Source organism: Pituophis catenifer, unplaced genomic scaffold (genome assembly GCF_029215685.1).
Source record: "Pituophis catenifer annectens isolate HBS135680 unplaced genomic scaffold, rPitCat1.0.hap2 SCAF_1, whole genome shotgun sequence".
NCBI lineage: Eukaryota > Metazoa > Chordata > Lepidosauria > Squamata > Colubridae > Pituophis > Pituophis catenifer.
The window spans coordinates 8,150,521-8,175,928 of NW_027256881.1; the positions used below are offsets into that span (position 1 = coordinate 8,150,521).

Below are 25,408 nucleotides of genomic sequence, written 5' to 3' on the forward strand. Positions count from 1 at the left end.
GGCTCAGGGAGGGCAAAAAACGGGCCTACCGGAAGATCAGGAAGGCTGGAAATGAGCCCGTTTCTGGCCTCCACCAGAGGGCCTCCAGAGCCTGGGGAGGCAGTTTTTGCCCTCCCAGAGGCTCGAGGAAAGCCTCTGGGGAGGGGGTTTGCATGCCCCCCCCAAGTTTCGTTTTTGCTGGCAGAGGGTTGTAGGAGGCTGTCACAGCTGAAAACAGAGGTTGCGAGGGCCACATATGCCCCCCCAAGCTCTGTTTTTGCTGGCAGAGGGTTGCAGGAGGCTGTCGCAGCCAAAAACAGAGCTTGGGAGCCCGTTTTTGCTGGCAGAGCGCTCAGGCCACCACAGGCACCCCCACTCAAAGAGTGACTTTGAACTGGCCACACACCCCTGGCCACGCCAACTCCATCTCCCTGTGGTCAAACACAACCCTGATGTGACCCTCAATGAAATCAAGTTTGACACTCCTGCTGTAGAGCAAGGCATATAGTTCATACTAGACAACCTGTGTCCCATTATGTCATAAATTCTGAGATATTTCCTTACCGGGTTCCTCAGTTCCTTCAACACAGCTTCTCATATACTGCCTTCACTCAAAAAGTTGAGATAACGAGAGAGATGTATCTGCCTTGAAAATAACCCCTGTTGAACTATATAGCGTAGCTAAACGTCAGCACAGGAAGTGTTTTATGACATTCCATATTACATCATAATCACCTTTATGATAATGTGTCAGCCCTGGAGCCATCTTTGAACCTCTTCAGGGTTGCCACAGGCTGCTACTTGGAATCCTGACGTAAAGTTTATGTCATAAATTGTTTTATAAAATTTGCCAAATTCCAATCCATGGGAGTCATAGGTTCCAGAATTTGGACCTATTCTGTAAATTAGCACATTTGAGGATATCTTGGTTCAAAAAAATGATACTCAGTGATGCACCATTTCACCCAGTTCGAGGTTACAGGAATCACAATTTTAGTAGTATGTTATACATCTCTTTCTCGTTGAGAAACATAAAAACTTTCTTGAGTTGACCTCAACTCAGTGGTGACATCTTGGCAACAATAGTTTAGCCATGACCTTCTTCTGGTGTAGACACCTCCTGACTTACTTACTTTTATCCAGTGGCAAATATGAAGAAGTATTTGCATCCAGTGATGTCCAACATGGAGGATCATAACAAGCAGCATGGTAGTCATGGCTGTGTGACCTAAACCCTGCCCCTTTGCACATGTATGGAGTGTCAAAAACATAAAAAGACTCGGACTATATTACAACAATTGACATCTGGTCTTTTTTATCCTCCTCATGGATGTCCCATTTTCTGGTCACACCCCAATGCACCTTTCATTCTTTTCCATAACTACAGTTAAAAAGAACACACCTATGGTTCCCAGTGTTTTCCAGCTTCCCCATCAATCCTGCTTTGCTTTTTTAGATCAGCCAAGATCATCTAGGCCAGGAGTATCCAACCTTGGCAACTTTAAGACTTGTGGACTTCAATTCCCAGAATTCTCCAGCCAGCATGGGAGCTGACTGACTGGGGAATTTGGGGAGTTGAAGTCTAAAAGTCTTAAAATTGCCAAGTTTGGACATTCCCGATCTAGGTTATTGCACCTGCTGTAAATTGCCTGTTCAAACTGCCCAAAGAGCTGCTGATCCAGTTCTACAGAGGAATTATTGAGTCTGTCATCTGTCCCTCTATAACTGTCTGGTTTGGTTCTGCAACCCAACAAGACAGACACAGACTTCAGAGGATAATTAGAACTCCAGAAAAAACAATGGCTACCAACCTGCCTTCCATTGAGGACCTGTATACTGCACGAGTCAAAAAGAGGGCTGTGAAAATATCTATAGACCCCTCACATCCTGGACATAAATTGTTTCAACTTCTACCCTCAAAATGACGCTATAGAGCACTGCACACCAGAACAACTAGACACAAGAACAGTTTTTTCCTGAATGCCATTACTCTGCTTAACAACTAATTCCCATAACACTGTCAAATAATTTACTAACTGTATTACTATTATTATTATTATTATTATTCTCTTCCTTAATAGTATCTATCTCTTCCCACTTATTACCATAACCAGGTTTCATGTATCTTTCAATTTATATTGTTTTTATTTGTTTCCTAGAACGATTTGATAGCTTATTAGTAACCTTGACTATCACTAACTGTTGTATCTTTTTATTCTTGATGAATGTATTTTATTTTCCTTATGTACACTGAGAGCATATACACCAAAGACAAATTCCTTGTGTGCCCAATAACAGTTGGCCAATAAAAAAGAAAGAAAGAAAGAAAGAAAGAAAGAAAGAAAGAAAGAAAGAAAGAAAGAAAGAAAGAAAGAAAGAATTATCAGAAAACATAGTATTACAGATAGACAGACAGACAGACGGACAGGCTTTATGTTAGAAATTGAATTGTTTGTGCAACATATTTGGAGTGGATGGGGACAATTCAGGAAATAATCAGTTGATTGATGATAAGGAAACCAAAATCTTTTGTGGAGGCCAGGAATGGAGAGGACAAACAAATTCAATTTAATTTTTAAAAAAAAGAAATTGCAGTAATAGAAGCCTTGGTGGACGTTAGCTGAATTGTGAGTAGCTTGCAAAGTTGTCCTTGGAGCTTTTTCTTGTTTGTCAGTGTTGGATTCTTTTGTGCCTCAGATCAGGAAGCGTCAGTCAAGTGGAAGCACGTCAGAAGATCGCTTTGCAGCTTCGGCCAGAGATTATGTGGAGTCGTTGCACCAGAACTCGCGGACACATTTATTGTATGGGAAGAACAATGTGCTGGTTCAGCCGGTAAGTGCTTAGAGACAGAGTAGAGGTAGTCCTCACCTTACGACCACAATTGAACTGTTGTTAAATGAGACAGTTCTTAAATGAATTTTGGCCCATTTTATGACCTAGTGCCACAGTTGTTAAGTGACTCACTGCAGTTGTTTACATTAGTAACATGGTTGTTAAACGAATCTGGCTTCCCCATTGACTTTGCTTGTCAGAAGGTCACAAAAGGGGATCACAAGACCCCAGGACACTGCAGCCTTCATAAATGTGAGTCAGTCACTAAACGTCTGAATTTTGATCACGTAACCATGGGGGTGCTGCAACGGTCGTGTGAAAAATGATCATAAGTCACTTTTTTCAAGGCCATTGTAACGTTGAACGGTCATTAAACAAACTGTTGTAAGTTGAGGACTACCTGTACAGTAGGTCATATACCAGTAATCCTTGACTTACAACCACAGTTGGGATCAGAAAATTTGATAGTATGGTTGTTAAGTGAGCTGTCGTGACTGCACCCAATTTTACATATTTTTTTGCTGCAGTCGTTAAGCGAATCACTGCAGTCATTAAGCGATGTATCATATGAATGCAATTTGCAACTTCCTTGCTAGCTTCCCCTTGACTTTACTTGTCAGAAGCCATCTGGGAAGGTTGCAAATGACAATCACATTATCCTAGGACCGTGATGGCGAACCTATGGCACGCATGCCACAGGTGGCACGCGGAGCCATATTAGTGGGCATGCCAGCTCAGCTCTGGGGCGCATGCACGCGCTGGCCAGCTGATTTTCAGGCCTTCTGGGCCCACCAGAAGTAGGGAAACAGGCTGTTTCCTGCCTCTGGAGGGCCTGGGGGTGGGGTGGGGAAGGCCCGTTTTTCTTTCTTACCTGGCTCCAGATCCTCTCTGTGTATCTGGGAAGGGCGAAAACAGCCTTTCCCACTCCCTTGGAGGCCCTACGGAGGCTGAAAGGGCCCATTTCCCGACTCCTGGTGGGACAGGAAGTGACGTTTTTTCCTGTCCCCAGCCTCCAGAGACTCCTAGAGAGGCTCTTAGAGACTCCTAGAGAGGCTCCTAGAGACTCCTAGAGAGGTTCTGGAGGCTGGGGACAGCAAAAAATGTCACTTCCTGTCCCACCGGGAGTCGGGAAATGGGCCCTTTCAGCCTCCGTAGGGCCTCCAAGGGAGTGGGAAAGGCTGTTTTCGCCATTCCCAGATACACAGAGAGGATTTGGAACCAGGTAAGAAAGAAAAACGGGCCTACCAGGCCATCATGTGCCAGGAGTGGGGGGGAGGGGGTTGCGCACGCATGCGCGTGGGCACGTGCACGCGCGACCCTCCCCCACCCACCCCTCCTGGCACGCAATGGCAAAAAGGTTAGCCATCACTGTCCTAGGACATCACAACAGTCATAAATGTGAGCGCCAAGGACCCAGATCATAATCACAGGACTGCAGGAACTCTGCAACAGTCAATAGGTCTACGCTTAAGTCATTTTTTCCAGTGCTGTCATAACTTCAAGTGATGATAAATTGAGGATTACCTATACCAATGTCTATGGAGATTCTCAATCATCCAGGTCATGGTTGTCCCAAAGCTGCTTTTTCAAGAGGAAACTGGACTTTCTTGTTTTTCTTTGAAGACGTTTCGCTTCTCATACAAGAAGCTTCTTCAGCTCTTGGCTGGATGGTAGGGAATGGAAGGATTTACTGTATATTCCTTGCAGACAGCTGGTCATTTGCATCCTTTTAGAGAGTTAAAAAGAAAAAAGCCACTCTTTTGAAGACAGCAAAGTCCACATTTTGGACAGAGGTGGTTTATTTTACTAATGGCTAGAAAAAAGGGGTGGAGATTAAGAATGTAATTTGTATTGTTAAGTAAATTAAATACCCAGACAACACGATGTTTATTAAGCACTAAGCAATGTATTGAATAGAAAATCAATAAAATAATTTTTTAAAGCCTGTGTTATTAACTTAACAACTGCAATGATTCACTTACCAACTGCGGCAAGAAAAGTCATAAAATGGGGCAAAATTCATGTAACATCTGTCTTGCTCAGCCACTGAAATTTTGGGTCCCATTGTGCTCGTAAGTCAAGGACTACCTGACCTTCAACAAATGTCCGATATTTCTGTCTTGTTTTTTCTTATCACTTTTGGGGTTCACGTATGGAACAGAAAGACGACATGGAGGCCATTCCTGGATATCTATCGCTTCATCAGTCTTCTGATTCTTTAACTCTGAAATGGACACCAAATCAGCTCATGAATGGGAATCTGGGGGATTCAGAACTGGAGAAAAGGTAAGGGTTTGCTTGCAGTGAAAGATTAAGCAAAAGATTAAAGGTAGCAAGGAAAAAGACACACAGATGTGCTCCTAGCAAATTCCAAAGTATTTTCAGCAAAGTATCCTCATTAAATTCTAACTTGCTCAAGAACAACAGTGTAGGAAGAAAGCTGTGTTAATCTATGGTAGCAAAAAACAAAACAAAAAACCAGGAGTCTGCTAGAATCTGTTTCTCATTCACAAATTTTATTCAAAGCCACAAACTTTTGCAAGGTGCGGCTTGGTTCGTTGGATGCAAATGTTTCTCAGCCTTGGTATCTTTAAGAAGTTTGGACTTCAATTCCCCAGCTGGGGAATTCTGGGAGTTGAAGTCCAACTAACAGGACTAGACTGTTTTAGGATTTATAGTAGGATGATGCCAGGGAAGCAGGAAGTGGTGATACAAATACAAGTTACAGGTCACACAGATTTCAAGAATTTTATCAAATAATAACTGCCATATGTTAAAACTCATTGTGTTGTAAGACTTCTTGGATACATTATGACTGGGTGTAATATAAACAATGCTGCACTGCAATGACTAGATGGATTAAGGGCCACCTTCATAGTTTAATGTTTGTAGTTTATGCTTTTACTTGGCTGTTCACCGCCCTGAGTCCTCAGGGAGAAGGGTGGTATACAAATTTAAATAAATAAATAAATAAATAAATAAATAAATAAATAAATAAATAAATAAATAGTTGTTGTCATTGAATATGATTCCAGGGTCCAATGGTGTCGTTTAGTACCTTAAAGTCCAGTTTTCTATGCAAGAATCCAAATTACAGCTTTCTTGATAGATGGTTGCCTTGTCTCTGTTTAAACCCCTGAAGGGAAGGGAAGTCCACCCTTCTCTTTTCAACCATTGTCGCACTTTGGTGTCATTATTATCATCTCGTTTTCAGCATCTACTGGGATTACGCCTTGATTGTACCGTTCAGCCAAATTGTCTGCATCCACTGTCACCAACAACGTAAGTCTAGATTTTTGATGGGTTTGAATACCTACAACAAGCTAGCAGTGATTTAAGAGAGCATCTTTTCTCAGAGTTGACATAACTGATGAAATCTGTCTTGAAATCAGTAATCACGTTAGTTTGTTAGTGAATTGAACCAATTTCATGCTTTAACTTTGTATGCGTCAACTTTACTTGAGTGCTGTCAGAGAAGGAATTTGAAGTGGCTGGAGAACTTTGTTGAAGGCATCCAGAAAATTTGATGATTAATATGTTAAATAAGAGAAGCTAATAATTGCTGAAACAAAATGCCACTCCAAATGAGGATCTAGTGGAGGGGAGGGTCGGATATATTTTTCATAGGCTGCAAGTTTATCACTGCAGCTCACTCTCCCCTGCCTCTATACAGAATAAATTGTCTGCTTACTTAGGGGAGTGGAGGCTAAAATATATGAAGAATGGTTACATAGGCATGGCTAGTCTAGCGAAGAGAAGGACCGGGGAGACATGATAGCAGTCTTCCAATATTTGAGGGGCAGTCATAGAGAGAAGGGGGACAACTTACCTGAAGGCCAGACAAGGAATAAAGAATGGAAGCTGATTAAGGAGAGATTCAGCCTAGAAATAAGGAGAAATTTTCTGACAGTGAGAGCAATCAACCAATGGAACAGCTTGCCTTCAGAAATTGTGGGAGCTTCATCACTGGAGGCTTTCAAGAAGAGACTAGACTGCCATCTGTCACTAGAAATGGTATAAGGTCTCCTTGGGTGGGGATTAGACTGGAAATCCTCCAAGGTCTCTACCAGGCCTATGATTCTATCATTCTATGAAATTGATGTGCAAGGTATTCCTAAGTAATTTCTTTGTCATGCACTTTTGGTCCTGCTTAACTTCAACAAGGGGTTGTGTTTTAGGACTGCAATTCTATACTGCCTTTTGTTGCTGTGGTTTTTAAAGAAACCAATAGCAAGGAATATTTTATCCCTGCAGCTGATCAAGGTGGGACTTTGGTGCTGGTGAGCCAGGATGGTATCCAGAGGCCCCCCCTCCATTTTCCACCTGGTGGACATCTCCTGGCCTTCCTTTCTTGCCTTGAGAATGGCCTCCTGCCCCGTGGACAGCTGGAGCCTCCATTGTGGTCCCAACAGGGAAAGGTAAGGCTAGAGACTCCAACTCTGTAGAATCATTGCTCTGTTTCAGCCTTCTCTAACATTCTACTACCTCTAATTTACAGGTAGTCCTTGTTAGGGTATCAAGTTCTAGAGTAGGGGTGTCCAACCTTGGCATCTTTAAGACTGTGGACCTATGGACTTCATGGCTGGCTGGAGAATTCTGGGAGTTGGTCCAGAGATCTTAAAGTTATTAAGGTTGGACACCCCTGTTCTAGAGCAACTTAATGATTCCCTTCCTAATTGACTCGGGTGATGACATTAGAAATTCCAAAACTTGAAATCTGGAAATGGCACATGGAGGTGATTTCATCCCTGCAGAAGGTATTAAGTGAACTGTTGATTAGTGGATTCCTGGCTTCTCCCTAAATTGGAATCCATCACTTGTTGACTTCTCCTGTCTCCTAATCCCCTTACTTTTATCTGCTCTGAATTGACTGCTAATCTTTTAGACTGGGGGTTCCCTCTCAAATCTTAACATCCTAAGTGGGGAACTTCAAGTACAGTAAATGTTCTCCATCACAGCCTGTCCTCCAGTTTGGCCTCTTTTGGCCTTTTTACAAATGCCCTACTATTACAGACACTTGGTGGTTTAGCTTACAGTCACTTACTCACTCACATACTCAAACCCCTGGTCAACAGCTGCACTGTCACGTGTGAAGCATCAGAATCACATGTTAAGTTCCAGTTAAGCTGATTTATTACTCATATCAATACAAAGGAATCTAACTAACACTAGTGCTAAATTAGCACTAGATAATAATTAACAGAATTCAAGAAGGGGTTCGGATTTAGATTGCTTGTTGGGAATGTAATGACTCCAGGCTGATTCCTCTCTTGACTCTACCTCTCCAAGAGGCTCTGTCTCGTCTTCTATATACACTCAAATAATTTCCAAGTGAACATTGAGGCACAAGCAGTTCTTTGGAGCACATGGAGACCCAGTGAATTTAAAGTAACTTTACTGGCTGCAATGTACATTTGCTCTTTCTCACAAGTACCCACAAACTCATCCACACTTACCCATGGCCTTCTCAGCTAGGCTGGCAGGCACTACCTAGAGAGATGGAAACCATCATGGATCCAAAGATGACTTGAAGAGTGGGTGGGTTTCACGACCCCATGGATACCCAAAGCCCTTGCTTTGTGGGTTCTCAAAATTAGCAGATGCTTTTGCCTTGTTGTTTTTCAAGTCTGGTACCTTTTGATGGGGCTTGGGGAGGGGTTTCCCATGTGTTCAGACCCAAGGTCTTATCTGGTTCAAGTAGCAATTGTTTCCTTAACAACTTGGCTCCTTCTTAACAATCTCCCCAAGACATCTTTTAGATCAGGGGTCTCCAATCTTGGTAACATTAAGACTTGTGGACTTCAACTCCCAGAATTCCTCAGCCAACAAAGCTGGGAGTTGAAGTCCACAAATCTTAAAGTTACCAAGGTTGGAGACCTCTGTTTTAGATAACATTCCTGGGTTTTGGTCCTCTCTGCTTACCTGCCTGCTTCACCTTTAGGTATGGCAGCTTCAACCTCATCTCATACCACCTTGTCTTGCAGGGCAAAGTTTTTCCAAAGCTCCGTAAACGGAACAGCCACAACCGGTCGATGGACATGGAAGAAATGCCATCAGTCATGGAGACGGCTACTGATTATGTCTTCAGGATTATTTACCCAGGCCACAGACACGAGAACAGTAAGGATTTCTACTCTTCTGGTTTCACAGATTGTGTGAGAAAGGCAACGTGCAGAAATTGAGGCATTTGAAATCCTGGCATTTTATCCAAATTCTTAAAAGGAATTTCAGGTAATCCTCGACTTACAACCACAATTGAGCCCAACATTTTTGTGGCAAAGTGAGACAGTTATTAAGTTAGTTTTGCCCCATGTTACAATCTTTCTTGCCACAATTGTTAAGTGAATCACTGTAGTGGTTAAGTTAATAATACGGTTATTAAGTGAATCTAATTTTCAAATCTAATTGTGAAGTTTCCGAAAAATCTAATTTTAAAAAGGGATGTGGTGGCTCAGTGGCTAAAACACTGAGCTTGTCAATCAAAAGGTCGGCAGTTCAGCAGTTCAAATCCCTAGTGCCACATAATGGGGTGAGCTCCTGTTACTTGTCCCAGCTTCTGCCAACCTAGCAGTTTGAAAGCATGTAAAAAATGCAAGTAGAAAAATAGGGACCACATTTGGTGGGAAGGTAACAGCGTTCCATGAGCCTTTGGCATTTAGTCATGCCGGCCACATGACCACGGAGACGTCTTCGGACAGCACTGGCTCTTCAGCTTTGAAACGGAGATTAGCACCACCCCCTAGAATCGGGAACGACTTGCACATATGTGCGAGGGGAACCTTTACCTAATTTTCCCATTGATTTTGCTTGTCAAATTGTGATCACAGGACCCCAGGACACAGCAGTGGTCCTAAATATGAACCAGTTGCCAAGTACCCGAATTGTGACTGCATGACCATGGGGGATGCTGCAACGGTTGTAAGTTTGAAAAATGGTCATAAGTGACTTTTTTCAGTGCTGTTGTAATATCGAATGGTCACTAAATGAATCGTTGCAAGTCGAGGACTTCCTGTATCTAAATTTTGATCACATGACCCTGGGAGGATGCTGCAATAGTCGTAAGTGTAAAAAACAGTCATAAGACACTTTTTCAGTCCCATTTTAACGTTGAACAGTCACTAAACGAATGGTTGTGAGTTGAGGACTCTCTTTTTTTTCTTTTTTTCTTTTTCTTTTGAAGTAACTTTAAAATCAACAGTAACTTCAGAATCTTAGAGTAATAATAATTTGTAATAATTTGTTATAGTTTTGCCACCTGACTCCCAGCAATTTGGGGTGATAATTCGCAAGTTGGGGAATGCTGGAATGGTTATCAGTGTGAAAAACTCCCATAAGTCACTTTTTTCAGTGCTGTTGAAACTTTGACACTAAAAGTCACTAAACAAACTGTTGAAAGTTGAGGACTTACCTGTATAATATAATCCTTTTAGTATGATGTACACGGTGGGAGATGGGGAAATTCAATCTCTCAATAACCTCAGATCTACGGTGACAGCCAGAACTTCTATTCTGCAATCTCGGGCAGTTTATAGTCAGGATTTCAACGTTCCCAGAACAGGAGCAGAAGTAAATTTCCTGTAGGTTGTCATAACCCAATTCTTTTGTGGGAAATGACATACGATTGTTGCAGTTTTGATGTTGAGGTTGCTAAACCCGAATGGGAAACCTACAATCTTGTGAGAATTAACTCTGGCACTTTTGGTGGGACCAATATTTTCCCACTCCTGTTGCTAACCCATAATTAAGTTCTGGGATATAAAACAGCTTTATAAACTATATTGTGGATGTTGCTTTGATTAACCAAAATTAGGATTAACATCAAATTTGTCTGTTTGAATGATCCAGCAAAAATAAATGAAAGGGCAGCCAAGCCTCTAGTTTTCTTCTCATATCTCATACTCCAAGAAGAAACGCATAACATTGGGAGTTGTATAATTTATTCTTCTTGAACTGAATTACGTGGGTTTTTTTTTTTTTTGTTTGTTTTTTTGCTATCACATCAGAATCAGCTAGGTGAGTTTTACTTTACCTTGCAGGCCAGACAGGTGACATAATTCTCAGAAGCTTGGAGGACATTTTTATGCCTTTTATGTTTTCTGGAGTATGCAACTCCAGATGGATCAGAAGAATCTATTTCAGATCCATTCTAGTTGATCCATTCTCAGTGATTGGAATTCTAGAGTTTTTCAGCCTAAACTACTTCATTGGATTGTTATGCAGGTAGTCCTTATGATTGTAATTGAGTCCCGCAATTATAGTCATAAGTCATGACAGCTGTAAAGCGGGTCACTATATAACCAGACCCGGTTTTACAACCACTTTTTTACAGTGGTTGTTAAGTGAAAGTGGTACTGCCAAGAAATTATGTGAACCCACTGTGCAGTACGGGTCTGTTTTTGCCAGAAACTGGATGTAAACACTGTTTTCTGGCAAAAATGCTGTAAATCGTGAACCTATGACTCTGGAGTTTTGCAAATGGCCATAAATGTGGGCCTGTTGCTAAGAGCCCAAAATGGGCATAGTCTGGATATGGTAACTAGGAAACTACAGTAGATAGTAAGTTTATTTGTTTTATCAAACTTATTGGCTGCCTGTCTTACCACAAGTTCCTTTTGGGAGGTCAACCGAACTTCGAACAGTCTCTAAGTGACAGATCGTAAATTGTAAAGATAAAGAGAAATAAGCACAGCCTTTCATGCTGTCTTTTGCTCCAGAAGGAAAGTGGAAAATGGGTGAAAAACATTAACTGCATTGTGTAACATGTTAAACTAGGTTAAAACAGAGCTAGGTCAATTGTGGATCATCATGATGTAGAATCAAGCCATTATTTTAGACTGTTGAATGAAGCTAGCCCACATTTTAAGCCAAGATACGGTTAATAAACTGTATAATGATTCATAGGAATAATGTCTTATCTGAACATGGAAATTTGGCTTTCTTAATCTTAGTCTAGGGTTGTGTGTGTTGTTATATGTGCCCCTGAAATGGCCTTCCATGGAGGAAAAGGTAAGGATTTTATGAGCAGAATCTGGTGGATTACATGCAAGTTTGAGTGAGTAATCTACTATCTAACACCTTACGCAAACATCACCTGTTGTGCACCAGGGTTTGGATGAGAGAGATACAAACTCAGGGTTGGGTAGAGAAGACGTTGGTTGGAGATTAAAAGTTCCGCAAATCCATGAAAATGAAATTATATGCTGACCCCTAAAGGAGGGGAGGACCACATGTCCTTTTAAGACTTGATTGTCAATCCTGGCGCTCGTTTTGTTTTCTTATGCTCCTCTTTCACTATTTTTTTGAGCAGTAACTATTAACTACCACCACTTAGCTGCCAGCCGCTCTGCCTCCGTCGACGATGACGAGGAGGAGGAAGACAAGCTGCACGCAATGCTATCCATGATCTGCAATCGGAACCTCACAGATTCTAAAAGGATGAAAGGTTTTTATCCTTCTGCTCCCTGCCCTCCCAACTCACTTCATTTCTCCCACTGGCTCTGGAGCAACACCTGCCTACTCAATGTACAACAGTGTTGGCATTACTGCAATGACAGCCCACTGCTGGGGCACCCTTATGAGTCAGGGAAAGCAACTGCGTGGAAAGAGGGAGAGAAGAAAACATTGTCTTTCTTTCCAGCCTATCGAAGAGAAGGATGGTGGGGGGACACACATGATAACTGCCTTCCAGGACTTGAGGGGCTGTCACAGAGAAGAGGGGGTTGACTTATTCTCCAAAGCACCAGAGGGCAGGACTAGGAGCGATGGGTGGAAGCTTGTTAAAGAGAGGTCCAAACTAGAAATAAGGAAAAATTTTCTGATGGTGAGAACGATCCATGCCTCCTGGAGTTGTGAATGCTCCATTACTGGATGTTTGCAAAAATAGACTGGACAACCATTTGATGCTTGCTTCAGACGTTGTGGGTGCTCCATCACTGGAGACCAGACAGCCACTTGTCTGGAATGGCATAGGGCAGTGATGGCTAACCTTTTCTGGACCGAGTGCCCAAAGCACGTCTGAACCCCCAAAATGCAATGTGCCTCCCTGCATGTGCCCCACCCCCAGCACATGTGCGCACGGGCCCCGCACACACACCCTGCGCATGCACACGTGCTCAACCGCATGCAACCCCTGCATGTACGCGCCCCTCCCACACATGCCCATTCCCCCACACATGCGCGCGGGGCCCCTGCATGTCCCCCGCCACCCGCGCATGCGCGGCAGAGACCTGAAGACCAGCTGGCTGGTAGGATGCGTACACCCATGCGCGGCAGAGGTGAACTGGGGCGATGGCTCCCCACAGAGGGGGTGCTGCGTGCCACAGATTCGCCATCACGGGTATAGGGTCTCCTGCTTGAGCATGGGGTTGGACTGAAATAACTCCAAAGGTCTCTTCCAACTTTGTTATTCTGTTATATTCTGTTAAGGTCTCCTGCCTTGAGCAGGGGTTGGATTAGAAGACCTTGAGAGTCCATTCCAGCTCTATGATTCTATGCTGTATGTTTCTTCATTCCATGAGAACCAATTGCTAGTTCCTTCTCCTTTCTTTTACTTACTTAAGCCTTTCTTACCCTCTCAGTGCTCTGATTCCCATAAGCCACTGCCAGCATGGACAAAGGCCACGATAGCTGAGATTAGTGCAAATTGACACCTAATTTCTGTGGAGGGGGAGAGAGAACGGAGAAAGTTGATTTGAACCTAAGTTGGAGTTAATTCATGCGATGCATCTTGTTTATTTATTTTTTTTAAAAAAATATTTAGTTATTTAAAGATAGTTCCATAATTCCCACTTCCCAGGACTTTAGGCGTTTAACAAGTTGCATCACAGATTCCATTATTTATTTATTTATTTATTTATTGGTTCGATTTATATGCCGCCCTTCTCCGGAGACTCAGGGTGGCTTACAATGCGTTAAGCAATAGCCTTCATACTTTTGTATATTTATACAAAGTCAGCTTATTGCCCCTACAATCCAGGTCCTCATTTTACCTACCTCGGAAGGATGGAAGGCTGAGTCAACCTTGAGCCTGGTGAGATTTGAACTCGCAGTAATTGCAGGCAGCTGGCAGCTAAGTGCTACTTTAACAGCACTTTAGTCCACTGTGCCACCAAGGCTCTATTAACATTAGCAGCTTTGAAAGTCTTGTTAGAGAGAATAGGGCCGTGATGGCAAACCTATGGCATGCGTGCCACAGATGGCACACAGAGCCATCTCTGCGGCACGCAAGCTGTCGTCCTAGGTCAGTTCCATCGCACATGTGCATGCGCCTCCTGCCGTCCAGCTGATTTTCGGGTCTCTGCCATGTATGCAGAAGATGCACGCGCATGCGTGGGGGGCGGGGGAGTCGTACATGCATGCGGCATGTCCCCCCGTGCCCCTTTTTTGGTCCCAGGAGGCTTCAGGGAGGCCTGCTAGGCCCAAAACGGGGTGCAGGGGGTCGCACGCACATGCACAGGGGAGCGCAGGGTGGGGTCGCACACGCACGCACAGGGGCGCACGGGGGGATTGCATTATGGATGTGGGCACACGGTCGCGCGCACACACACGGTTTTGGCACCCGAGGAAAAAAAGGTTAGCCATCACTGGAATAGGGCAATCCATATCTGTTGCTGTCCCCCACTATAGTAAATAAGGGGTAACTTAAAAACCTTTCTAAAATTTAATAAAAATCAGACGACACATTTGGAAATGGTTATATTAGGCTGAGGAGCTATTCGTTAATACTTTATATCAGGAGTCTCCACCCTTGGCAACTTTAAGACTTGTGGACTTCAACTCCCAGAATTCTGGGAGTTGAAGTCCACCAGTCTTAAAGTTGCCAAGGGTGGAGACCCCTGCTTTATATTACTGATTCTATCTTAGGATAGTGGAGTCCTTGATGCTCTCTGAGTTATCTTGAGAGTCTAGTTTGACTTATGAGGCCTATCTAACCTGATGGCTTAATGGAGAATCTTCTGTGCTTGTGCTGTGCCAATGAATGCTGTGCCAATGAGCCCTGGTAGCGCAGCAGACTAAAGCACTGTTATTAACATCAGCTGCCTGCAATTACTGCAAGTTCAAATCTCACCAGGCTCAAGGTTGACTCAGCCTTCCATCCTTTCTAAGGTAGGTAAAATGAGGACCCAGATTGTGGGGGCAATAAGCTGACTTTGTATAAATATACAAAAGTATGAAGGCTATTGCTTAACACATTGTAAGCCGCCCTGAGTCTTCGGAGAAGGGCGGCATATAAATCAAATAAAAAAAAAAAAGAATTCTCCTCAATTTGATGTAGAAAAATATTTCTTAGATCAAGTCCCCTTTGGGTATAAAACTCTCTCAGGCCAACTGCTCTGAAGAGTTTATCCAAAACCAGGAATCTTGGCCATAGGACTACCTGAGAGCTCAGTTCAAGCAGCTCCCTACTCATCCCAAAAGAAAAGAGCCCCCAAACCTTGGCTTTCTTTGCCGATAAAATAATTCCCTTATAGGTATGTAGTTCGAACATCCAAGATGTTTCTAGTTAACCACCACCTCCAAAAAGAACCCTCTTGAGCAAGGAAAGTTCCAGAAAGAGACCAATGGAATTATGAAGTGGGGAAGTCGCTATGAATTTAATTCCCATGGTAACATAGCAGGGGGTGTGATTGGGGCATGTAAAATTACAGTAGTGGCCAAAATTGTGGAAACCTTTTGGGAAAAGTGTATTTTTGAGGTTTGATGGCTAATAACACCACTTTTTTTTTTTTTTTTGGAGTTCCAAGATAATCCTATTCCACTGCTGGAATAGCCTGGGAATAGCCCAGACCTTAACCCAATTGAAAATCTATTGAGCCGACTAAATAAACTTGTTAGTCAGAAGCGACCCAGCAATAAAACCCAGTTAATAGAAGCAATCATTCAATCTTGGTTTCACATTATAACAGCTGCAGAACTAAAAGACTTGATTCACTCCATGGGAAGACGTTGTAAGGCCGTCATTCATGCTAAAGGTTACCCAACTAAGTATTAACTCACATGGTGATAATTTTTGTATATCTCATTTTTTCTATGGTGATCATTTTTATATATCTCACTTTTTCTACATGTTTCACTTTTCTTCTCTATACTGTATCTGCTATTCCAATAGTAAATCCTTCATAAAAGTTATTGCATTACGTTCTTAATTAAATTATCTTTCCATTGATATATAATTTTATGGTACTACTCCAAAAAAAGAAAAAAAGTGGTGTTATTAGTTAGTTTTAGAAAATACACTTTTCCCAAAAGGTTTCCACAATTTTGGCCACTACTGTATAGGATTTGATGTGAAGGAATTCTCTGCATCACAAATCTCCATCCCAAGATTGTCCATTTGGAACTACCGTATATTATGCGGAGAGATCTGGGACAGGTAATTTAATCTATGGAATTCTCTGCCATAAGACAGGATGAGCATGACATACACGAACCAGTTGAAAAGGGGATTAGGCACATTAATATCCACGATTCACAGCCACGAGGCTTTGCATGGACTCCAGCAATGGAGGAAGAAGCCACCCCATTCCCTGTTTCTGGGGAGCAGGAGGACCATGGTGCTTTTCAATGCCATCTTGATTGAGGGTCACCTGGGAATAAATGTTCTGAACTAGGCAGACTGTTGTTTTTCTCCTTTGGTTATTACAATTCCTTGGAAATAAATAAGAGGTCGCATACCGTATTTTTCAGAGTATAAGACACACCTTAGTTTTTGGGGAGGAAAATAAGAAAATAAAATACTGCCTCTGCCTACCAGGTATTCATCTGGCTAGCGTCCTTAGCTTGGTCAGCTTCAGCACATGAGTTTGCTGGTTGTGAAAGCGTACATATTTATTGCATTTTTGGGCTCCGCACCTCACATTTTCAGCCTCCAAACGCTCCGTTTGAGAGGCATTCAAGGCTGCGGGGATCGCCAAAGCACATCGCCACTGATCACTGCCCGAAAGCGCAACGCACAGAGATCAAAAATGGGGCGTCCGGAGGCCGAAAACGCGATGCGCAGAGGCCAAAAATGCGTGGAGGCAGCAATCGGTGGCGATGTGCTTTGGCAATCACTGCAGCCTTGAACGCCTCTCAAACGGAGTGTTTGGAGGCTGAAAAAGCAAGGCACGGAGCCCAAAAACACAAGCCATTGTCTGTGGCAATGTCTGCAGCCAGGAAGAGGACGCGTGATGGCTGAAGGGTGGGGGCCAAAGGGTGGGCAGGACTACATTAGGAGTATAAGACGCACCCAAATTTTCAGCCTCTTTTAAGGGGTGCGGGGAAGTGCGTCTTATACTCCGAAAAATATGGTACCCCCTTATCTACACAGGAAGCCCCTCTCAAACACTGAGCATTGAGATTTCGGATGGGTGCAGACCCTGATGTGCTTAATGACAATACTGTTGTACCTGGTGTGCTCTTCATTTTGCTTTTGAGTCCCTTGCAATTTCTTTAACCTTTTGCATGTGTCTAAACATTTGGCAGAGATCCATCGCCGCAAACCAAAACCTTTAAGCTCATTCTGAAGATGCTGTTCACTCTAATTCTTCACTAATTCAGGTACCTTTCATCTGAATTCTTAGGGTCTGTGGGGTTCACCTTAAAAGGACAGTGTTTATTCTTTTCTTAATAACAATTATTAATGATTCCAAGATCTTTTCTTACCAAATGGAAGAGAAAAGTGGGAGGAGGGGGGGGAAAACTCTCCCATCTCTTTATGATTGACTGTAGGAGATGTTGCCATAAATACTGGCTTGTTCAGCTCGTTCCTGAAGAATTAAAGGTGAAGAGCACTTGGTCGTTTGCTTGCTTTTGTTTTTGCTCTCTTTCATGATTTGCTTTTACGGCTTGATCTTATTTTTGTTGAAAAGTTTTTTAATCACGCTAACAACGGTTGCCCGCTCCCTGCACCTCTCTTTTGCTATGAACAATCTGACATCAGTTGACTCTGTGTTACCCATCCCTCTTTCCCTAACATCTCACCGTTCCCCCTAAAATTAAGCTCCGGTATTAGCCGCAAGAATGCATGCTTGGCATGGTGCCGTTTCCCCCCTTTTTATTATTTTCTGTTCCGCCACGGTTTTGAATATGCTGTTGTAAAAACAAAGCAAAATCATTTGCTTGCATGGTTTTATTTAGCTGGCCTTTTTCTGGCTGAATCGTTTGCGTTAACAGGCATTGTGGATGAGCTGAAGGCCAGGCATTTATGTAAAAAAAAAAAGCATAATCTGGGTTTTGTATAGTTTTCTTTTGTTAAAAAAAAAAAAAGTTAAGAAATCCAGTCTGTGGAGATTCTCAGTTGTTCAGGTCATGGTTGTCCCAAAAGTGCTTTTTTTCAAGAAGCAAACTAAACTTTGTTTTTCCTTGAAGCTGTTTTGCTTCTCATCCGAGAAGCTTCTTCAGAACTGAAGAACTGAAAAAGCTTCTTGGATGAGAAGCGAAATGTCTTCAAGGAAACAATCGAGAAAGTCCAGTTCCCTTTTTGAAAAGCACCTTTGGGATTAAGAAATCCATTTTTAAAAAAAAAAAAAAACCAAAGTAATATTTTGCAACGAATCTACTTTGGTTGCCCTCACCCTGAAAGGTGATATTAAGCTGGAAATAAAATTGTTGTTGTAAATTGCCCATAGTCTCTTAGGGGAGTGAGATGGGCTGTGTAGAAATTTAATAAATAAATATCATTGTATATGGGGAATATGTTGGAAAATTTTGCACAGTATGTCCTTTTCTTTCTTGTCCACACGTAGCTCAGCAAAGCATGATGTGCTCCAGTCCAAGAAAAAAACCAAGAAACTTGGTGCAAGATTTAATCTTTGTCCCTCCCTCCCTTCCTCTTTTGCCTAGATATTAATGACATCACTGAGATGCAAGGATATGGTGCCGGCTTCTTTTCGTGGCAGCTGGACCACTACAATCAAGGTTCCTTATGTCTCTCGTGCTCCACGGATGGCTCTCCTTACAATCTGCCCAGCTGCTGCACTTGTATCCATGACAGGTGAAGTAAACTCTTTAGAACAGGGGTCTCCAACCTTGGCAACTTTAAGACTTGTGGACTTCAACTCCCAGAATTCCTCAGCAAAACTGGCTGAGGAATTCTCGAAGTTGAAGTCCACAAGTCTTAAAGTTGCCGAGGTTGGAGACCCCTACTTTAGAATCTCTTTTCAAGCCCCTTGAATGAATCTTGAAGAATTCTGAGCCATTCCTGACAGAAGAAAAGTAGCTACTGTCACTGGGATCAAGAAGATTATTAGGACTTTATTATTTATTTATTTGAATATTTTTATCCTCCCTTCATTATTTTTATAAATAACCCCAAGGAGGTGAACATATATAATACTATTACCTCATCCTATTTTCTCCACAACATCAACTCTGTGAGGTGGGTTGGGCTGAGAGAGAATGAGTGGCTCAAAGCCACCCAGCTGATTTTCATCCTAAAGTGGGACTAGAACTCACAGTCTCCTGGTTTCTAGGCCAGCGCCTTAACCACTGCACCAAACTGGCTTTCTTTTGTCATATTTTAAAATTGAGCGTGCAAATTTGGGGAGTGGGTTTGAGTTGACTTCTTAAAATCTGTCCTTTTGCAAGTGACATTGTCTAAGCCAGTGTACCTTAATCTTAGCCTCTTTAAGATGTGTGGACTTCAACTCCCAGAAAGCTTCAGCCTGCATGCTGGCTGTGGAATTTGGGGAGTTGAAGTCCACAGATCTTGAAGGGGCTGAGGTTGAGAAATACTGGTCTAAGCTGAGAAACTAAGAAGAGCCAGGTCTGGTTAATTCTTGCATGCGATAGCACCAGGGCAATAGCAGGCTAGGAAATTGATTGACATTCTGGAAATGACAAGCTGGTTTTGTATTGTTGCTTAGCATGCTTGCTAAAAAATTGTGCTCAACTCAAAGGAGGTTTTCCTTTTTTTAAAAAGCCACGACGAAAGCTACCCTTGCTTTAATTTAATTCAAAGACCTTAAAATAATTGCTGACTATCAACTGAATGTCAGCAATATCATGTGTCCTAAGAGTGGGAGTTGTTTGATAGTACATACTAAAATAATGGGGGCATAGGGGGAATGTCTTTCATTAGATGTATTTAAGTGGAAGCTAAACAGCCCTTTGCAGGAGAAGCTGTAATGTGGATTTGTGCATTAAACAGGGTTAGACTTCATGGCCTAATTGCTCCTTTCTAATTCTAATTCTAGAATTAGTTCTTGGTTGGGTGTATGATGGGCACTTGGCCAGGGGAGAGGACAATGAGAACTAGTGACTAAAATGTCAGGTTAACAGTAGGAGACCCTAGATTCGAATGGACTATGGAATTCTCATTGTAATTACGCTGTGAGGTGATTAGCCCATCTCTGCTTGTGGAACCATTGTGAAAATACTGCAGAATAATCCCTATTATAACATTTTAAAGACCTTTGGGGGGGGAGGATGAGAAATGCGGAGCAAAGACAGTTGTTGGTAGAATAAGTCTTTGATGTATGTATTCTGAATGTTGCTTTTTTTCCTAACAGAACCCCTCTAAAACTGTTGTGTGAAAGTATGAAGAGGCAAATTGTTTCCAGAGCTTTCTATGGATGTAAGTTCTGTTGGTGAGGCTGGATCCCAGCTGGGCATCAAACTTAACTGCCTACCACACCTGGTGCCATCCAGGCAAAAACTTCTATAGAAGGGCTCAAAATGAGGAAGTTCGTGGACAGAGCAGAGGTTGAGAAATGCCTCAAGTGTTGGAGGAGGCCTCAAGGGCAGAATTAGCCTTGAATCCTGCATAGCTGCAAGTGATCCAGAACTGATATCCCTTAAGCTCTATAGAACCTTATCTATCTGTTCCCAGGCGAAGGCTGGCATTCTGGGAAGATTCCTGTATAATAGGCTAGATATAATGAAGTAGTTGACTTGAATCCTACATGTGGGGATCTCGATTGCTTGCAGCTGACAGCAACCCAAGACCAACTCCATCCTTTTTATTATGTGTGTTGACATCGAACACACATGGAAAACAGGCAAGGGTTTGTATCTCAGTGCTCTGTCCACCATCTTGCTAATTTTAATCCTCCCCTTCCTCACATGGACACCTCTGTATTTGAGTGTGCCATTTTTATTGATGAAAAAAAATTATATGACCGTCCAATTCACTCACAATGATTCTGGATGGCTTAAGAAGTAAAATACAAAATCCAATAAACCTCCACCCCCATGGTGGCAAGAATCAAATCAATCACTTGATGTTCTCTGTATCACCTTGGGGTCACCAGGCCTGCTGGCAAAATCAGGTCTTCATGGCCCTTGGAAAGAGTATAAAGATGGGGGCCAATCTTATCTTTACAGGGATGATGTTCCATGGGGAGGGAGCCACCATACAGAAGGTACCGTATTTTTCAGACTATAAGACGCACCGAAGTATAAGGCGCACCTTAGTTTTTGGGGAGGAAAATAAGAAAAAAGCTGATTGGCGGGTAGATCAGCCTCCCGGAATACCCCCAATCAGCTGTTCCCAGAGGTGAATTTTAGCAACAGGGTCGTTGGTTGTGAGCTCTGCACCTTGCTTTTTCAGCCTCTGAAACCTCCGTTTCAGAGGCTGTTTTTCTGAAGCTCCGTTTCAGAGGCTTTTTTCAGCCTCCGAAACCTCCATTTCAGAGGCTGGGCAGGGCTACATTCGGAGTATAAGACCCACCCAGATTTTCACCCTCTTTTTTGGGGGGGAAAAGGTGTGTCTTATACTGCGAAAAATACGGTTCTTCTTGGTCCCATTAGATGGACCTCCTTAATAAATGGGACCTGTAACATACCGAGTGACTGAGTCTTATTTTCTTTTAGATTTGAAAATAAGCACTTGGGCTTGTTTTTGAGGTGGTCTTACTTTTTTTGAGATGCAGCAGGTTAGACTCGGTGAGCTGGATGGTCTGTGGACGTACTGTCGCCTCCATTCCGAACCTTCAGCATTCGGAATGGAGGCTTTTTGGCGAACAGGAGGAAAATGGGAAGGGGTTTTTTCCTGCCTGTCATCCATTCCTCAAGATCAGCATAGACTGAGGGAAGGATGGCAGGCAGGAAAACCCCCCTCCAAAAAGCTTCCCGTGAGCCTCCCCAAAAGAGAGAAAAAGCAACACAGCTCGCCACAGAGCTGCCAGCTTCAGGGAAGCGACCCAACAAGTAGAAGTGCTGCGCCCAGAAAGCGAAGGGCAAAAGCGGTATTTGCACTGCCCAAGGGCCCAGCAGGCTGCAGCCACACAGTTGCCCCCCTCCTGCGCCCACACCGCCACTCATGCTGGCCACCCCCATCCCCCTGGGCTTATTTTCATGGTAGGGGTAATATTAGGCCCACCCCCAAAAAAATTGTGGCTGGGCTTATTATTGGGGTGGGTCGTGTTTTCGGAGAAACACAGTATTAGGTCTCCCCACTCTGGTGGGTCAGGTAGATGTAATGGGAAAAGATGGTCCTTCAAATAACACTGGAGCTTCATCAGTCCCAGCCAGCGTTATTGCTGGGTGGCCAGGTTGAAAAAAGCACAGCTCTGAACAGGCCCAAGAGCATGGGATTTTGCACCTAAAGGACTATGTATTTATTGGCCTTCAATTGCATCTGAATGGAACCAGACTGGGTAAAAACCAAACTGTAGGCCACACACTTAACAGCCATTTTGTGTGCTTTTTATGGTCAAGAGGGAAGTCTGTATTTGAGAAGATGATAGATTTGAACTTGATCGGCGTTATGATGTTTGAATGAATTGTTTTGAATTTGCTTAGGATTTCAATAAAAAATTCCTGGTCTGTAGGCCATAGGAAATAATCTTCATATTGGTAACGATCAAAACATTTTTTTAAAACGTTGGAATTTTTCAATAGAATAAAAGTATACAAAATTAAAAGATTAAGAAAAAAATAAAAAATAAGAACAAAATAGAAAGAAAACTTATGATTTCTGCCCTTTTTATTGAGTAATTGTCATCTTATTCTTTCCCCTTTCCTCTTTGATTGTTTTAATCATCAGTTCAGTCTTTTCAACAAAAAGTCCATAGAAGACTTCCTGTCTTTTTAAAAAAAGTCTTTATATTTCTTCCTTGACTAAACTAGTCAGATTTGCTTTTACTCTCCATCAGTTTTATAATCCAATTTTCTACTGTGGGTATTTCCGAATTCTTTTATCTTTGTGCGTGCAGTAATTTTGCCGCAGTTACAGTACCATCTACAATATTAGTTTCCCATATATCTTTTCCACTTCATCATTCATAAAATCCAATAAAAATTCCAGTTTCATTGTAATAGTAATCTGCAGTATCCTTTGCATCGTTGTGCAAGTTTGCACCCAAAATTTCTTTGTTTTTTTTCAGAAATCCACCATGTAGGATAAAATTTTCCCTCTTCCAACACTGGTTTATTTTATTTATTTTTATTTATTTATTTATTTTATTTAATTTATATACCGTCCTTCTCCCGAAGGACTCAGGGCGGTGAACAGCCATAATAAAAACTATGTACAACAATAGAATTTAAAAGCAGTAAAATAATTAAATCATAGGCCGAATTTAAAACTCTCATTTTAAAACCAATTTTAAAACTCCATTAAAACCAAATTAAAATCATTTATCCCATCAGAGCAGCTTGCTGGAATAACAGGGTCTTCACTGCACGACGGGAGGCGCGGAGGTCGGGGATCCTTCGTATGTCCGGGGGTAATTAATTCCAGAGGGCAGGGGTCCCCACAGAGAAGACTCTCCCCCTGGGGGTCGCCAGTCCACATTGTTTGGCTGACGGCACCCTGAGGAGGCCCTCTCTGTGTGAGCGTACCGGTCGGTGGGAGGCAATCAGTGGCAGAATGCGGTCTTTTAGATAGCCAGGTCCTAAGCCATGGAGCGCTTTAAAGATGGTAACCAACCCCTTGAAGCGCACCCGGAAGACCACTGGGAGCCAGTGCAGCTCACGCAAAAGGGGTGTTACATGGGAGCAACAGGTCGCCCCCATTATTACTTGCGTGGCCGCATTCTGGACCAGTTGGAGCCTCCGGGTGGTCCTCAAGGGGAGCCCCATGTAGAGAGCGTTACAATAGTCCAGATGGGAAGTGACGAGGGCGTGAGTGACTGTGCGCAAGGCGTCCCGATCCAGAAAGGGGCGCAACTGGGAAATCAGGCGAACCTGATAATTTGCTATTTCTTTATCTGTTTTTGACAATTTAACTGATGTCATATACCAACATTACCTCATTTTATAAAAGTTATCTTGAACATTTTGACACAATGCAAATTTATATCAGCTTCCGTTTTTAACCATATGCCCATATTTATATGATAACCAAAATGTGTAGCTTGAGAATAATGGAAATTCTGTGCTGTAATCCCAACCCTGGTGGCCTCCCTTCCACCAGAATTCTGCTATTTTAAGCCAAGTTCATTTATTATATTTTACAAGCTTGCTGACAGCCAGGCCACTCATAGAGTGTGCTATAAAACACACAAAACATGTGCTGTTGTCTCAGAGCAATTCCTGGGAAAGCAAGTTGGACTGTGTAAGATCTAAATTTGATGACAGTGGCTAAGGGCATCTGGTGAATTTCAGTTAGAACAATTTCAGTTAGAGCAGTGGTTCTCAACCTTCCTAATGCCGCGACCCTTTAATACAGTTCCTCATGTTGTGGTGACCCCCAACCAGGGGTGGGTTCTAAATTTCTTTTACTACCAGTTCTGTAGGCGTGGCTTATTTTGTGGGCGTGGCTTGGAGGTCATGTGACTGAGTGGGCATGGCTAGCTGGTCATGTGACCGGGTGGCCATGGCTATGTGTATAGGGACTACTCAGAGGGCTGAAAAAAAGTCATTTCTGACAGGTCCTCGCACTTTTGACTGGTCCTCACACTTATGACCATCCTCACATTTATGCCTGTGCAGCATTCTTAACAACCATGTCACTCATTTCACAACTGCTTCTCTTCAACATGGTATAAGATAGGGCAAAAAACGTAAAATGTGAGGACAGTCGTAAATTCGAGGACTGGTCAAAAGTGCGAGGACCAGTCAAAAATAACTTTTTCAGCCCTCTGAGTAGTCCCTGTGCACAAAAGGACTACCCAGAGGGCTGAAAAATGTGATTTCTGACAGGTCCTCGCACTTTTGACCGGTCTTCGCAGTTATGACTGGTCATCATTTATGCCCATTGTAGCATTCTTAACAACCATGTCACTCATTTCACAACTGCTTCTCTTCACCATGGTGACAAGATAGGGCAAAAACGTAAAATGTGAGGACAGTCGTAAGTTCGAGGACTGGTCAAAAGTGCGAGGACCAGTCAAAAATAACTTTTTCAGCCCTCTGAGTAGTCCATATGCATAAAAGGATACAGCAATAGAGAGGGATGAAGGAAGGGAAGGGAAATTAGAATAGAAGTGAAGGTAAGAGGGGGAGGAAGAGAGGAGAAGGAGAAAGAGGAAGTAGGGAGAAGAAGAAGAGGGGGGGAAGAGAAAGTAAGTAAGAAAGAAAAGACAAAGGTGGTAGGTTTGAGGAGAAAGATTGCTGTACAATAAAAAAGATGAAAGGGAAGAAAGCCAACCCCAAACAAATATAAAGATATTAAGATAAAGAATGAATTGTTAAACTTTAAAGAATAAAAGAGAACAAATAGGAATAAATAGCA

General features: G+C 42.7%; 1 protein-coding gene across 1 annotated transcript in view; it reads left to right on the forward strand.

Annotated features, from left to right (window-relative positions):
* The window catches only part of SGSM2 (small G protein signaling modulator 2), a 116,514-nt gene that overhangs the window by 60,000 nt on the left and 31,106 nt on the right, over nucleotides 1-25,408 (forward strand). The window contains exons 6-13 of the mRNA XM_070945499.1: nucleotides 2,677-2,811; nucleotides 4,973-5,097; nucleotides 6,026-6,093; nucleotides 7,066-7,229; nucleotides 8,796-8,931; nucleotides 12,119-12,253; nucleotides 18,634-18,784; nucleotides 20,301-20,365. Coding sequence (XP_070801600.1) covers nucleotides 2,677-2,811; nucleotides 4,973-5,097; nucleotides 6,026-6,093; nucleotides 7,066-7,229; nucleotides 8,796-8,931; nucleotides 12,119-12,253; nucleotides 18,634-18,784; nucleotides 20,301-20,365 — 979 coding nt within the window. The remainder of the gene's footprint in view (nucleotides 1-2,676; nucleotides 2,812-4,972; nucleotides 5,098-6,025; nucleotides 6,094-7,065; nucleotides 7,230-8,795; nucleotides 8,932-12,118; nucleotides 12,254-18,633; nucleotides 18,785-20,300; nucleotides 20,366-25,408) is intronic.